The 16,913-nt window shown below is 44.1% G+C and overlaps 1 protein-coding gene across 4 annotated transcripts in view; it reads left to right on the top strand.

Moving 5' to 3' along the window:
• The first annotated feature begins 260 nt into the window (after positions 1 to 260).
• dlg1a (discs large MAGUK scaffold protein 1a) overlaps positions 261 to 16,913 on the top strand; it is a 92,008-nt gene continuing 75,355 nt past the window's right edge. For all 4 annotated transcript variants that reach the window (XM_083670975.1, XM_083670977.1, XM_083670976.1 and 1 more), the window contains exons 1-3: positions 261 to 980; positions 1,352 to 1,483; positions 6,115 to 6,284. In XM_083670975.1, coding sequence (XP_083527101.1) covers positions 962 to 980; positions 1,352 to 1,483; positions 6,115 to 6,284 — 321 coding nt within the window. In that variant the 5' untranslated portion in view covers positions 261 to 961. The remainder of the gene's footprint in view (positions 981 to 1,351; positions 1,484 to 6,114; positions 6,285 to 16,913) is intronic.

Here is a 16,913-nt window from a genome sequence, read left to right as displayed (position 1 = left end):
ATGTTTTTCTTCAAGGGTGGATATACTCAGCTTGAAGTTGATTGGACTTAGTTTCTCATAACACTTCCAAGTACTCTTCTCTCCTCTTCAGTAGGTAACCCTTTACCGACACCGTTGGGTGGCGCGGGGTAAGAACATCATGTGACCAGATTCCACACTTTGGACGCCATTTTGGAGGAAACTTTGGAATTTCGGATACATTGGTGGAAAAAAGAGGAGGGGAGAGCGAGCAAGCTTTAGGGAAGTTTGACTTAGTGGAACTCTATTGCGGGACTGAGAGAGACACAGAGAGAGAGAGGAGCGGGAAGCGTAGCCTACTATTCAACGGCGTAGAGCAAGATATCTCAAATGCACGGATTGAATTTTGTAAAGTAAATCTGAAGGGATTCTTTTCTACTTTCAATTATAGCGTGCAACTTTTCTCAGATTTTTGGACTGCCATATGAATTGCATGTTGTAAGGGCTTGCTGAAAACCGGTTTGTCAATGCTATGAGTGAGTTTATGGGATCCACCACTGTAACTAACAGCAATAGGAAACGCATGGTAAATTGTGGTAAAAAGTCGGGATATTGCCCTCGGCTGCCCAAGTGAACAGCTGTCCATCAATGAGCTGTGTCAAGAAGATAGTTTTCTGTGCCAGGTGACGAGGTGGTAACGTTGGCATTCACGTAGCGGGGCATCAGGACGTTGACATACCGGGATTCCTTGCTGTTTTGTTCAGTGAGTCACTTGTGCCTTTTGCAACAATATTCCGAATACACTATTGCCGACTGCACATTCGAGAAGAGAAGACTCGACACTTTATGTTGATGATCAAACGGTGCAAACTCGCCTGGATCTGCTCCCCTGTAGCCAAATAGCCCACTGTGGACATCCGAATCAAAGGAGTGTGTCACACGCAGCGTCAGCCAGCTTGAAACTGTGACAGCAACACTTTTTCTGCTGCACTTGGAAGCTGTCATGCCAATAAGAAAGAAAGGTAAGAATCCAATCCCTATTTTCTCAATGCGGTATTGAAATACGCCATCGGTTTCAGCTGTTGTAGCAGCTAGCCATAGGAGGCTGCAGTGCATAGCAAGAAAAAGGCAACGACAGTAGCATGCAGCACTAGATATTCTGTTGCCAATTTTGTTGACAGTGCCTCGCGCAACAAATGTAGCCACCGACTCGTGCAACAAATGTAGCGCCCAAGCCTCATATGTTGCACTTGAGTTGTTGTGGACCTCAATTGATGCCTAACAGTGTGTCATTTCTATACGATAGAGTGGTTGAATTTGATAACCCCGTGTCTATTGCAGTAGCCTAGTGTATATTATTTCATTCATTCATTGCTGGGTGTTTTGTTTGCAGATGCTCACCGAGCACTCCAGCTGTTGGAGGAATATCGGGCGAAACTTGGCCAGACGGAGGACCGCCAACTCAGACAGTCCATAGAGAGAGTCATCAACATCTTTCAGAGCAACCTCTTCCAAGCCTTGATAGGTAGGATAGGTTACCCCACCATTCAAACTGTTATAGAAATCTCCTAAATCAGTTTTCTTGTATATTTTACGATATTGATTTTGTATTTTCCCATACCAGCTGGCTATGTTGTAGATTTCTGAAGCACATATTTTGTCAGCAGTCAGTTTCCCAATAACAACTTTTCATGTGTGTCACCTAACCTGCTTCAGCAATGCAAACTGGTTTTCTTGCTTTCCTTTCCTCTCCCACACCTGGAGTATGCTGAACAGTATAGGCTATCCCACACTTTTTTTACGCTGAGGTACCATGAGATAGACAGGAGATTGACATTTGGGTTTGGGTGAGAAAATACATTTTAATATTGTAATTGTCATGGTCCTGTATTTTCTTATCTCCCATAGTTCTATAATCTCATTTTTACAGTGTGATTTTCTGAGCCTTCTCTATAGCCTTGCTGTGTAATTACACATTAACTACACTAGAAATAACCCATTTGAAAACGTCATTCTTCATGCATCCATGCATTGCAATGTCATTCTCTCTAAAGTACAATAGTAACAAAGTACTTATCAGGAAATAACAAGTTGCCTGTAGGCAAGTTGCCTGTAGGCCTCCACCCTCCCCTTCTGGTTTTGACCCAAAACTGGTTGTTTTCTGGGGTCTGGCTTTGTCTCAAGAACCTGTCTTAGTTGTTTGAGTTACATCTCTGTTTTGTTTTGTTTTAGAGGAAGGGGGGAGGGGGGGGGACAGAAAGAGAGAGAGAGAGAGAGAGGGGGGGGGGGGGGGTTAGTTATCAATACACTCCTGAATCAGACAAAAAACAATCCTTTGTTTTTGTGGGATTCGAGCAAAACCCCTCTAGCTCTCCAGGAGGAGGGTTGGTTTGACCACCCCTGATTTAAGGTATTGCTCATTGGATTGGAAACCAGTCCATTCATTGGGGTAATTGAGGAGCTTGGCTTCTCAACTGTCTAACCACCCCCTGTCGCCTGCTCTGTGTTCGCTCTTAATCTTATTAGCTGGTTCCCCTGGGGGCCTCTCTAATCAGGGCTGTGTGCTTTGATCAGTTCACAGGAGTCTCTCTCCTGACTCCTACCCTGCATTGAGTCACGCAGATATGCATTTAAGTATTCACATAAGTATGACTTCTACACACAGACTGTGGGTACATCTCAATAGTCTATGGATGCTTCTTTTCCTCCAGTTGCACTGTCGTGGAAAAAATAAACATACCCGGTAGGCATTCCACCATCTTGCTTTTTCATTTACTGTGTTACTCTTCATTTACTATGTCCTGTGTTTTCAGTTCAATTCAGAATCAGATGAAGGGTTAGGGTTAGGGTAAGGGTAAGGGGTTAGGGGTTAGGGGTTAGGGTTAGACCATTGATATGCACCAACATTCCCTCACTTCCTCACTACCACACTCACTCACATACTCACTGTCCCACTCAGTCTCATCTTCTCCCTCCCTTTTTCCGATATGTTGTTGGCCACTAATGAAAAAACTTCTGCAGCACGATGCAATCTGGGTCTGAGTAGGTCTGAGATAGATATATGTATGATAAGAGTCTGAAATGTAATCCATGGGCTGACATGATGATTACTCCCATGGTAATCCCTTCTGCCTGACGTGGGTATGGTAGCTACTGCCTGTAACCAATGGCTGTTGGCTCCGGGGCGGGCCAGAGTCTTCAGGGTGGTGGGTGTTGTCTGTGTAGTGGAGGAAGTTTGGTGAACAACTGGTGTGTGATGACCTTCCATGCGACCTGAGGACTTGTGTTAAGCTCCTCAAGTTGCTCAAGCTTTCTCTCAGCAGGCTAACACAGTCTTGTGGCCCGCAACCCAGATGGTCTCATCTGCCAACTCACTATTCTAAGGTTAACTGGGTTAAATTGGTGCTGCTGACTGTGCTGCGTTAAACAGTCTCAGGTGTGTTAAAGTGAGCATGGATGTGATGTGGAACACACACACACACACACACACACACACACACACACACACACACACAGGCTGAGAAATTATAGCTGTGGTTTCATCATTATGAGAGAACTCTTATCGGTTCACCAGGTCAGATTATCCACTAGTTATGAGATTGTGTACTGCAGTGTGTGTTTGCTGAATTTTGTTTGAGAAGGGAGGAGGATAGAGAACCATATGCCAGCAGGCACATACTGATTATCGCTAGTGCCACACCCCAAACCAGAAGTCCTATTACCAATGCTCTTCGTAGTCTAGGCATGTTTTCATACGTGTTTTGATACGTATCCCATTTATGATAGCCTGCCTGTTTTGTTCAATAACTCAGTTGTAATACATGTATTGGTGTATAGCCCAGTGTTGATTCATGTTATAACACTGTTTTAATGCATGGGAATTAGCTGCAGGGGGCATCTAGTGTGGCGACCAGTGGCTTCAGAGGAGCATCCCCTTTCTGTTACCATAGCTCAGTGGTCCAACCTTCTCCTTCCCATCCTCCTCCTCTTCCTCTTCTTCTCCTCCTCCTCCTCCTTTATGTGTATGGTGAATCTGGAAATAACATTAGCATAAGCAGTTAGATATATCAGGGAGTCACGTTCTGATGGGCTAGTAACGTCTTCTCCTCCTCTTCAACCTCTTCCTCTACCTCCCCCTCCTTCTCTTCCTCTTCCCCCTCTACCTCCTCCTCCTCCTGTGTGTATTTCCAGTGTTAAATGGGAGCTGTATAGCTGTATGTGGTAGATCCAGTAGGCCTCAGCCAAGGGCCACACCAGGGTACCCTGCTCTAGTTCTGTCCTCTATGGACCCAGCAGCCTATATATAGTATAGGCCCAGGAAGGCTTGAATGGTGCAAGGTGAATACCGCAGGCCTCAGAAGGGCTATAATTGTACTGTTTTTCTCTGTTCTCTTGCCACATACTTTAGCTTTGTAAGCAGCATACAAATGATTTCACAAACTTTTTACCTCCATTTAGTCTGTTTTATTGCTTTGTGTGAGGCTTGTCGCAGGCCCATACTTTGGGTTTGGGATTATATGGTTACTGTTTGTAGTCCACTCTCTCTCTTTATATCTCCCCTTCTATCCCTATGGACATCTCGGTACCTCACTGAAAGGTTTTTATCTCTCTCTCTTTCTTTATCTCCATCTCTCTCTCTATCTCCATGTCTCCTTACTTACATCTACTCAAGGATTCAGGCCTTAAACTCAATGGCTGCTCATGCCTGTACTAATGAATTACTGATCTGAAATGGAGGGTAATTTGGGCCACATGTTGTAAGCTCTGTGTTGGTCTGCCCCTATTTGTCCTGTTTGCGCATCTGTAACCTCCACATGGATCATGTTTACCAAGCAGTTAGCAAAGCATAGCTCCCCAATGGAAGGCTAAACATAGCCATGTAGTGTGAGTAACAACTGGGTAGCATGTACACACAAACACACACACACACACACACACACACACACACACAGATATCGTCAGCTAATTACTGTTTAAGTAGTTTTTCTTGGAATGAAGAGATTGGAAAGAAACGTCCCATCAGATTTGGGACTGAATCAGTTTAAACAGGATGGAATTACAATAATCATAGGCTTTATTATCTATTAAAAAAATAAACAGTCAAGTTATTTCAGCTCACCAATAAAACCTAAATAAGCAATCCACATACTTGCATCATAGTGGATATTCTTCACGGCTGATTGTTATGTGAAATAACAGTAGTAAAGCTAACTGGATGGTGTAATATAAAAAGTGTGTTTCATGTCTGATCTTTGACCGATTTAGTTACCAAACATGATACGTGTATGAAACAGGCGTCACACTGCCGCAAACCCGTGTCCTCTGTATTGCCAACACACGTGACCACCCTCTGAAATACCCGATGTTAACCTGCTACGCCACTGGAAAGCTAGCAATTTAATGGTGCGGATGGGGGTATTTGGATGGGGGTATTTCAACGTGAGGAGTGAGTTTAGCAACTTCACTCGGTAACATTTAGTGCATGTAGTGAAAGGTCATTGAGAATCTGAATAAAGACCATAAACACCTGACACTAGTCCTAGGAGGGAGGGGCTGGGGCTGGCCTTCACATGCCCATATCTGAACCGTTGTTAACAGCTCTGACTCATATAACATGCTAAATATTTCACATCTCATACGCTTGACATTTGATTGGTACACATAAGCTACAGTATGGTAACTTAGATTATTTATCAGCCTCCTCCCATAGATACTTAGTGGGGGTAAACTACTGTGTTACCGGATGGGATCTATACCGGATGGGATCTATACCGGATGGGATTCATTTTTTACACCAGAGTTAATATCTCTCTGGAACAAATCAAAGCATGAATCTGCATGTATTGATACATCACTCTGAAACATATACAGTAGTAGACAACTGGAATACAACACCTAATGCCTCCAGACTGACATTCTCTCCATTCCTCACGCCTTCTCTTTCAGATATGCATACTCAAACATACTTATGCATGATGAAACCCCAGACTGAAATGTAAAGTTGTGGTTACCAGTAAAGTAAAACAACCAAGCCCTTTAAGAGGGACATTGTCACCATTCGTCCCCTATACAATCTAAAGCACTTTGCGTATCTGGAAAGGTGCTACATACAGTAAATCTAAACTATTATTCTCATTCCCCTCCCCCTCTTTCCAGATATCCAGGAGTTTTACGAAGTGACCTTACAGGACAACCAGACATGTGTGGAAACAGCCCAGCCACTGGAGCCCCCCGCGCCCCCAGTCACCCTGTGGGATCTGTCCAGCTTTCCCAGCCCCACCACAGTGACCTCAGAAACAATGCCCAGCCTTACACCCAGCGTAGAGGTAAGATTGTTGACATAGCCCCAACCTGGCCACCTGTAGTATCAGAACCACTGGGGCCTTATTGTACCTAGTACTCAGGTCAGGTAGGTAAAGCTTGCTCTGCTGCTCTGTCTCTGACTCTATTCAGGCTTATTGGTCATATGCACTGAATCATCTTGTCTTTCTGTGTTGGTGTCTTGACCCTGGTTGCTGTTTAGCACTTTCTGTCAACTCTCTCTAAAACAGAAATGTATGAACATAATTTGATTGATTGATTGATCCTTTGGCAAGCTGCTCCAACAGAACCTAAGGGCCTAGTCCTCTTACGTGTCTCATTGGATGTATAGTGTTGTACTTTTGAGTCTGTATTTGAATTCAGCTCAATTAATTTAATTAATTTAGTGATTTAATTATAATCTCATCACCAAGTTATATATTTCTTTTACAGTTTTTTTCATTTGCAATGATTCTGTGTGTGTGTGTGTGCGTGCGCGCGCGTGTCTGTGCGTGCGCGCGCGCGTCTGTGCGTCTTCGTTCACAAGAGTTGTGACATCAGAGAGGTGTGAGAGAGAGGGATCCCACAGTACAGCAGTGTGACTGTTTGGGATGATTTACATCATATCTCACTGCTTCTCTGCCCCCTTCTGGTCTCCCATGCTAAATACCCCTTCACACACACAAACACACACAAACAAACAAACACATACACACACACACACACACACTGTTTCCACGAGCTGCTACAGTTGTATTTGTGTCTCTCCTCTCTCATCTATTAATGAGGAGATGAGAAAGCTACCTGTTGTCCTCCCATCTCATGAGTTCCATCTTGCCCGTGCTTTTTATGATAATGATCTCTATGATAATGGAATGGTTTTGGCTATTCCTTTCTCTTCATATGAGAGGTATGATATATAAGGATGGTTTTTACCTTTTGAGTTTTAACTGAGTTTAGAAGAAAGGTTTTCATAGAGAGCCTTGCTGAAATGAATTGTCTTTCTCTTCCCTCCTTCCTCCCGGTGAATAACATTGCTTCAATAGGAGTCTCCCCTTCTCACTGAAATACTGCTTGTGCTAGGAAAAGCTTTCTCTTCTGAGTTCAGGCACGTAAGTACCCCACTTAGACGAGGTGTGGTCTGTCAGTCACTGCATGCCTATTCACACTATGGAATAAAGCCCACTACCTGGACATCATCACATTCCTCACACCTGTCCAGTCCACTCAGATCTGTGGAAATTGAAGAGGTAGGAGCTCGGGGAAGGGGTTAGATACCATTTCATTGCCCCATTTCTTCACAGTCATTGACTCAGAGACATATTGATGGCTTATTTTCCATACCAGACAGTGTTTTTTTATAGAGATGACTTTGCAAAAGAACATTGACAGTACCCTTGTGAGGAGGTCATACCTGCTGCTAATACAGTACTTTAATGCTTATTATATGCTAATGAGTTGACATGAGTTTCAACTTCAAAACAAACTCAGTGTTGTTTTCAGTGACTTACATGCCAGAAGTGCATCCATGCCCTTGGGAGAGTCATTATGACAGCTCCATGCTCCACAGAACACAATCTGATATTCATACTGTCGAAATATTAATGGATTAGCTACCGTAAAAGGTCACTGAGTTTCTGATGGTTTGGTTCACACATTTCAAGCTGCTGACATTGTTCAATTAGAAACAGGAAAATATCACAATCTTTATAGCATATGTGAGGATTTATTAAAGGCCTGTGTCTTTATATGGCATTCATATGATATGATAACTATACTTTGAGAAGCTGCATTTTAAAACTTTTTGAGGTTTTGCAGCCTGCATTGAACTGTCCTTGGCAGACTTGATGGGTGGTGTAGCCTATGCACGGGGGTGTCATTGGCAACTTGTCATGGCCTCCTTTCCCTTGAACATTTGTTGACTTTCCAGTCGTTTCCAGCTTGATAACTAGGGACTGATTTTCGATGAAGACTTACGCTAAAGAGCGGGTATGAAACATACCACCTTTTTTTGGATCCATGCGTAAATGACTTATCATTGATGATAACCCCGGTGCCAGTTAAATCATTACACCTGAGCAGATGAGGTAATCTCTCTCCTGATGTTGAGGTCGAGAGGGTTAATAAGGCACTATACATCAACATCCCACATTCGCAGACTCCTCTAGACACGGTGTGACAGTCCATGCTCATGAGTCCTCCTGGGCGCGCTTCAGCCCTCAGGGTGCAACGGGAGTTATCGGTGACTGTGAACGGAGCAGCATCCTCCGGTGTTTTCACTCGTGCAGCTCGCGAGCGGAATAGAACAGAGGATGCTGAGGACATCAGAACACATCATAGCCGTGGCGTGGTATGAGTGGTAGACTCGTCGAGGCGGATGCGGTGTGTTTTTACCACGCAGGTTTAGAAGGTAGCTCTCTGGTTTTAAGCGCAGAGGTGAGGTGCGGGAAGGTCCAGAATGAGATGCTGAGAGGAGGTCCGAGGCCGCTGCAGTGTTCGCGAGAATGGACTGCATATGTATTGTTACCACAAAGGTAAGCTAAGAGAACGTAGCATCTCCGGCGCCGGTGACCGATGCGCTCAGAGCGCCCCGTTGATTCGAATGAGAAGCGGAGATTTGTCCGCTTGGAAAACTGATTAAATAATTCGATTGGCAGTCAGAAGTTAATTGAGGTGATATGCGGTCGTGGTTATGGAGTAATCGGATTTGTCCTTGTCCATTTTTTATTAATTATTGTGATATTAGATTGATGCGCTCATAATTTGATGAAAGTGTTTCATACGCTAGACCTCAGGTCAAGACAAAGTTTGGAACAATTTTGGATAGCACATCAGCTTCCAATGCCATAATTGTTAAAAGTGATTTCGTTGTCTCTGTCTGTCTAATGAATGAGTAAATGTTTTCTGGGCAATTTTGAAATTATATGTAATGAGAAACGCCATGTTAGAAGGTAGGTTAGTGAAAGGTATGGATTCATGGATTTGGTTTATGGTTTTATTTCACAATATTCTACCATGCTTTGTTATGGCTGCATAACTATCCAAAACCAAATTAACTTGCATTTCAATGATCATTTATGATCCTTTTGTTGTTGTTTTGTTTGTTGTTGTTGACAGATCTGCTTAAATCCCACTGTATGCTCCTTCCCATCCTAGGATAGCCCCTAACCTTAATTTACCTGAGGATAGCCCTCAACCCTACCCCCCCCCCCCCCCCCCCCCATCTTACTGTCACAGCTTTACAGTCTAGTTACAGTAGCTACAGTCCTCTCCAGAACCTGTCTCCCAGATCAAAGCCTTCTAGTTCTGCCTCTGCTCTATCTCAGTGAGGATGAAAGTAGGTTGATGGCCCAGTCCCTTCAAAGCCATGCAGCCCCTGGTCCCTGGGTGTTGATGAATACTTTAGTAGCGTGCCTGGCAGGGCAGGGTAGGGTAGGCATGGGTTCCAGCCAGCACCAGGCAGCAGCGGTAGTGCGGTCTCCAGGACTCTGAAGTCTTAGTCTGGCCGTGGACATACAACCACTGAGGCCCCATGGCCCAGTTGAAGAGGAGTAGAAAATAACTATTTTTTCCCACAGTGCATGGTTATGACTGAAATGCATTATTCGGGTCCACAATGTAACATTGTAAGTGCAAAAGAGTCAGTTGTTTTAGAGGCCATACAGATGCTTGCACTGGATAATTCTAGGCATAATCAGGGGGATAAAAACACCACCCTAACCCATGCTGAAATTCTTCTTAGACCCACTATTAAACAATATATCTCCCACATGATACTTAATACAGTAAATTATTTAGTTTGAAGTTAAACCCATGCTGGTGACTGTAGTGTGTGACGTATGGAGCCTACTACATGTCCTCACCCTGAGGATGTCCTCTCTCGCTTTACTCTGTTTCTACTGAATGGGAGAATGAGATGAGTGGGAGTTGAGTTGAGTCATTCACACTGCAAGTAGGCAGAAGCAGAACACACGCACACACACACACACACACACACACGTACACATGCACGCACACGCGCACACACACACACACACACACACACACACTACAATGAGAGGTAGGTAGGCTTTTGAATCACAGCTGTTGTATTCATTACGCCAGTCTGCTCTGCAGCGAATGTTATGTTCGGTCACACTGAACAACAATGTTCACACAGACTACAGACTACCATGTTGTAGTTGCATTTACAGTCATGTATAGACATATTATTACTGATCAGTGTAAGCTATGAGAGATTGATAGGTTTAGATTTGTTTTCATGCATTAATTTCTCTGGTTTGTAAAACATAAATAAATAGTAAAAGGAAAGATGTTGAAAATTGAGTGTTTAACTGGATTGTTTTCTAATACAGTAGATGCTCTCCTGACCAATTATGTTCAAAACATTTTTGATTAATAATAAATGTTTTCAAAACAGCAGGAGTTGAGTGTTAGAGACAGGCAGCTATTTCTAATGAATCTTAATAGGAAACAGAGAGGTATATTCTTCATGTCAGTCTGGTGCGTGATCCAGTCATCTTCGTGTTCAAGGAGAGGACAACATCTGGACTCTGGCTTCTTCCCCTGGGGGCAGTCTATAGTGATTCTGCCCTTTTACCTCTCTGGCTCTCCTCTCTCTCTCTAAACTCTCTCTTTCTCCTTCTCTCCTCTCTCTCTCTAAACTCTCTCTTTCTCCTTCTCTCCTCTCTCTCTAAACTCTCTCTTTCTCCTTCTCTCCTCTCTCTCTCTAAACTCCCTCTTTCTCTTTCTCTCCCTCTCTCTCTCTAAACTCCCTCTTTCTCTTTCTCTCCCTCTCTCTCTCTAAACTCCCTCTTTCTCTTTCTCTCCCTCTCTCTCTCTAAACTCTCTCTTTCTCCTTCTCGGCTCTCTCTCTCTAAACTCTGTCCTTCTCCCGGTCCCCTTCAAACTCTCTGTCTCAAATTGTCTATTTCTCCTTAAACCATCTCTATCTCTTAATACAGTCCTCCTATAACTCCTATATATCTCCTACTCCCCTCTCCTCTCCTCTAGACTCTATCTTATTCTAGCTATCCTTCCCTTCCCCTGATAAGCAGACTCAACTCTCCGCCCGGAACACACCACTATTGCCCAATCCTGTTTCTGAGTGATGGGGTTGGTTAAGTGGCTAGGCTGAAAATAATGAATGAACAGCACTTTTTGTCTCTACAGAAACAGAATTTCAATCACTGACCCTGACCATAACCTTAATCCGGCTTACACAAATAGCTACATCAACAGAATTTTTTTTTACAGTATAGCCAATTTGATCCTTTCACACAGCCATGCAGATAGTTTATAGGAGAGTAGAGGAGGGCTTTCGCCTGAAGGGGTGTGTGTGTGTGTGTGTGTGTGCGTGCGTGGAGATCTGAGAAGCTAGAGTTGATATCCCTTCCACCCCTTTATCAGTTCCCTCTCTCTCTCTCTCTCCCTCTCTCCCTCCCTTTCTCTCAATGTGGGCAGCTTTAGAGCGGGGGTCAGTTGATCAGCCTACTTTAAACATCACAGCAAGGACTCTTAATGACCCCCTGCTCCTCTGTCCTGGGCCGACAGGAAAGCTGCCATCAATCTAACATCTAGCTCGTTAAGCTAATTACCGAGCCTTCTACAGGGACAGATACACTGACAGGAACTTTGGATTGGCTCATCCCTCTGTTTCAGATAAACAATGATATGCATACAGTAATCCACTTTGGACTGACAGGACAATCTCAGTTGATCCATAATCCAATAACAGACACTGACCCACCACTCCATGTAGAATAATACAGTACTGAATTTGCATACTGAATCATTGTATGTAAACCAGGTGATGTGTTTGAAATCCTAGGTGGGGTGTATCCCAACAGTCTAACATGGCTTTCTCTCCTCATCTACTTTCATTCATTTGCACTAATGTGAAAGACCTGGATCGGTGAAAGCAACTGTGCTTTCCTTTCTGACCTCTCCATGCCGCACAGCTCCTCCAGTGAAGGACAGGGAGTCCAGAGACGCTGTTACACGTGACTAGCTTGTTTGCCATGTAGCCTAAACATTTCCCTTCACCTCTACGGTACAAGAACTACACTGGTACAGTTGGAGTTGTTATTCAACTCAGCAGCTTACCAGTTCAGTCGTAGCTTGGAGTGGATAGTGCTATCATCGAAACATAATTCCTTTTCTGTATGAGCACTATACTGTTTCATCCCTGAGTTCCTGCAGCACCCTGCTGAGCACAGTAATGACCTGCAGAGAGATCGGTGCCAACAGGCCCGTTATGCAGCTGGTAATTAAATTCTCCCAGACCTGGTTGTTCACCATGCAGGCCAAACCCACAGTGCTGACATGTCTTAAGGCCAGCCTGCCTGATTATGAGACAAAGCTTTTGTTAGCCAGACTTGTATTTCTATTCTTAGGTTGGGTGCAAATAACCCAAGCCTCAACTACACAGAAAAAAAACTCTATACATAGAGCTGTAGCACCTGGCCTAAGTCATTGGATGTGTGGACTGTGTGTTCCTGTTTTTTCTAACAGACCAACCCTCTGTGGTATTGTTGTTCCACTGCTGTTCAACAGTGTTGAATAGACTTTTGGTAGCAATTGAGTTGCTCATTCATTATTTAGTGAGTGTGATATATAATTTTTTCAGGTTCTTTTTTGAGTGATGATTATGCCTTATATTTTTCATTTTTATTGGGTAGAAAGACAGGAAAGTAAGGAGGAGAGGGTATGTCAGCAGGGCATGGGCCAGATTCGAACCCATGCCGACATGGGCATATGTGTGCACTGTAGGCCATGGTACTAGACCACTGGACCACCCCAGGCCACATGAGTGTGATCTTTTAAAAGTATACCTGTAGTGTAGCTGGAATAGGATATGTCAGTGTCCTTCTACTAGTTGTTTGTCTGCTTGTAAAAGACTGTGTGTGTGTGTGTGTGCGTGACTGACTGCAATTACTGATCAGGCATGAAAAGGCAGAACCAGCATTACTTTTCCTCATTGGAGAATGTATTCTTCTATATCACACAACATGACTATCATAGTCCATGTTTCATATACGGCATGAATTAAGGACCATAAGTGCATTGCGGTGCAATCTTTTGATTGGTTTGGTATTCCTGTGCTCCAAGAGAGCAAATGTTTCCCCCAAGCTTCCCTTCTTAATCTCTAAGAGGCTTACCCTACCTTCATCCTATAATTGTCTTTGGAGAGTCCTATTTTAGACTGGCAGAGAATCGGACAAAGTTCATAGCCTGGGTTTTTGGTCAGGTGCCCACCGTTGCTGTCCAAACCAAACACAGCCCTTCATCTTTCCATCCCTCCATCCATCCATCCCTCCCTCCCTCCCTCCCTCCGTCCGTCCATCCATCCATCCTTCCATCCACCCCTCCATCCAGCGGTCGGTAGCCTCCAGTATAATCCACAGGAGTATTCATGATTGGATGTATTGTATTAATCTGAGCCTGAGTTAGAGGGGAGGGGTAGCTCGGGTCAACGGTTAGAGTCACTCTGGTCTGCTGGCAACGGCGTCGAATACCTTCACCTGAGATGATGGACGCCCGCAGAACTACTACTGGACGCAATGTAAAATTTACTGTATTATTTTTTTTATTATTATTTTTTTTACTGTATTTTATTGTTAAAGGCCCACTAAAGTGTCTATGACATCCATATCAAATCATTTCTCGGTAAATATTAGGTTACAATTGACAAATTATCAAAAAGAAGCTAGAAGTAGTGTTTTTGCTAACCGCAATTTATCAAACCAGCAGACTAAGTGATTGACTGGGTGTGATCGCTCGTATTTTTGATTGACAGTTGGTCTCGTCAGCTGTTCGTTCCAAGTTCAGTGTTTTTCAGATGCCTGTAATGTTTAGCAATTTATTAGCAGCCTACAGTGTCTCTAATATGTGGATTTATGCAGCATTTCTGTTTTCTCTTGGATGCTATTACGTTTTTGGTGAGTGACTCTCAAAGTTAGCTTTGTAAAATTGTTAGCAACTTTACGAACATAAGTTATTGAACAGGTCTAGCTTGCAAAATACAACACTGTGCTAGTTCAAACAACAAGATAACTTCAGCTACCTACAACGTTTTCTTACCTTTGCATTCTGGACAGTCTTGCTGCATTTTACCACACAACATTCTAAATAGCCAGTTGCATCTACACTCGTCTTATCTGTACCTGCCGGGAGCTGACAATGTGTGCACTGCCGCTGGAGGAGCGAGGTGAAACGTAAACAAATGATGTAATTGGTTGGTTTGATTGACTTGTACTACGCCAGAGCACCAATATAACAGGAGTACGTCTGGTGACGAACGCATATACATCGTAAATCACACCCATCCAAAACGGAGCATTTGAGGGAGAGTAGACAGGACTGGACTTTTTACATTTAAGTATTTCAAAACGACAGAAACCTGATTCTTTTCATATCTGGGTGATGCTAATTTGATCTAGTGAAGCCAAGATTGTAACCAAAATACTGGAAATTACTTTAGTGAGCCTTGAAGATATCAAATACTTAGGGGGAAAGGGAAAGTAGTGTTTTGTTCATGCATAATCAGTAGCAATTTGTTTGAAAGCTTGAGATATCTTTGATGTTTAGTTTGAATTGTTACTGTAGTTTTTAATGCTATGTATTGACCCAAAAAAGATTGCATAATTTATTGTTACACACGTGGCTCTGAGCTTCCTGGTTTTTAAAGCACGTGAGATTGGTGTATCACTGACATGATGAGGTGAGGTGCGTGGGTCAGGTGTGGGCACTGTGTGTGTCCCACTCAATGTAATTCACAGTTCATGCTGTGGGCTGAACACAGTTTGTTATTCAGTGTGGGACTGAACGTAACCCCCCGCAGACTGGCGTAATGAATACAAGAGCTGTGATTCAAAAGCCCACCTACCTCTAAGTGTGTGTGTGTGTGTGTGTGTGTGTGTGTGTTGCTCGATCGAAAAATTAGGTGTCATCCTTTAGACACACAATCTGTGATGTGCTCACAGGTCCCACCTATAGAATTATAACTTGTTGTATTCTAACCATATCATTATTCTATGGTTCTTCCTGCTATGTTTGTTTAAGATAGAAGAAGATGCATACAACATAATGTTATTATGTTGTATTGTGGAAAACAGATAACATTTCAGTTTGTGTGTACTGTATTATGTGAGGAAAACCATAGAAATCTGTCCAGTTTACAAATGATTGATTTAGCATAATTTAAACAGAATACATATGAATTCAAATTACTTTTTCAATGTGTGTTATGGTTGGCATGGTATTGTGATTCTATCTGCTGCTTTTGTGTTCTATGGTACTTGCTATGCAGGCTATTGTACTGTCAACCATTAGCCTGTATGAATATGATAAATCCTTTTTAACCAGGGTGCTTAGCTCCTCTCTGTGGCCCAAGTCCCAGCCCTGTGTAGTGTGTGAGGAATGGTAGTGCAGGGTGAGGCAGTGGGGAGTCAGAAGTGGGAATGGATTTTTAAAGAATATTGTCTCACTGAGAGGACATGGGAGGACTGGAGTTGGAGAGGGGAAGGCAGGGGAGGAGGAGGAGGAGGAGGAGGAGGAGGAGGAGGAGGAGGGGGGAGGAGGAGGAGGAGAGAGAGAGAGGGAGAGAGAGAGAGAGACTTTCTGGAGAAGAGTGGCTTATGGGAGAGGCTCTGTTCTCTCTCATCTCACCTTCTCACCCTTTTTTCCTAATGAGTCACTGGTTTCCCACTCGCCTTTACCTCACTACCTACTGTGTGTGGTATTAGTCACTCCACACACACACACACACACACACACACACACACACACACACACATCTGCCCTTGCACTCAGACACGTTTGATGAGCCGTTTGACTCCTGCTGAGTTCTTAGGCTCTGAGCTGTGTCTTTTCCCCACCTGGGTTGACCAGTAGAGGTGTCTGTGTGTGTGTGTGCGCGTGTGAGTGTGTTGAGCCTTCCTCCCTGCCCTCCCTCCCCTTCCCGCACTCACCTGGCTGGGCCACACCACATCTCTCCACCCCGCCTCGGCTGTCCTCTAATCCATCGGTGCTGGCCTCATGTCAGAGCCTGCGGTACCCTGCTGGAGACGAGAGCTATATCTGGCATATGTGGCCTTCTCACTGTCAACAGGAGGAGATGACAGGAGCAGTATTTGGCATGGGGTGGCCCCCACATAGACGGAGCGGGTAAAGGTGGAGGAGTGTCTGACATCCCTGTCACCGAATGCTTACTGAGGCGGTCTGAAAAAGACATGGGGGACATGAGAGTCTCAATATGTATACACAATGCATTTCTATCTCTCTCTCTCTCTCTCTCTCTCGCTCTATTTCTTTCTTTTATACTGTAGCTCTCTCCCTTTCTCCTGAGTCTCTCCAGGCCTCTCCAGGCCACAAGCTGGTCTGTATGGCTGGGATCCTCTCTGTGTGCTGGTCTGTCTCCCAGGCCTCTCTAGGCTTGGCTCAGACTGTCAGGGGAACTCTCTATATGCTGCTCCAGCTTGGGTGTCTCTCTAGTCTGGGTTCAGCCTGTCAGGCAGTTCGTCCTAATTGCCTCACTGCTGCCACAGGGCTATATTTGCTCCTTGGTGGCATTTGACTGGCTGCAGGCTGGCTGTCAGCAACTCTGACTGCCCTACAGACCCATAATAGCTGTATACACACACACACACACACAC

Source organism: Argentina silus, assembly GCF_951799395.1.
Source record: "Argentina silus genome assembly, chromosome: 6".
Lineage (NCBI taxonomy): Eukaryota > Metazoa > Chordata > Actinopteri > Argentiniformes > Argentinidae > Argentina > Argentina silus.
This window is presented reverse-complemented; position numbering and strand designations above follow the sequence as displayed.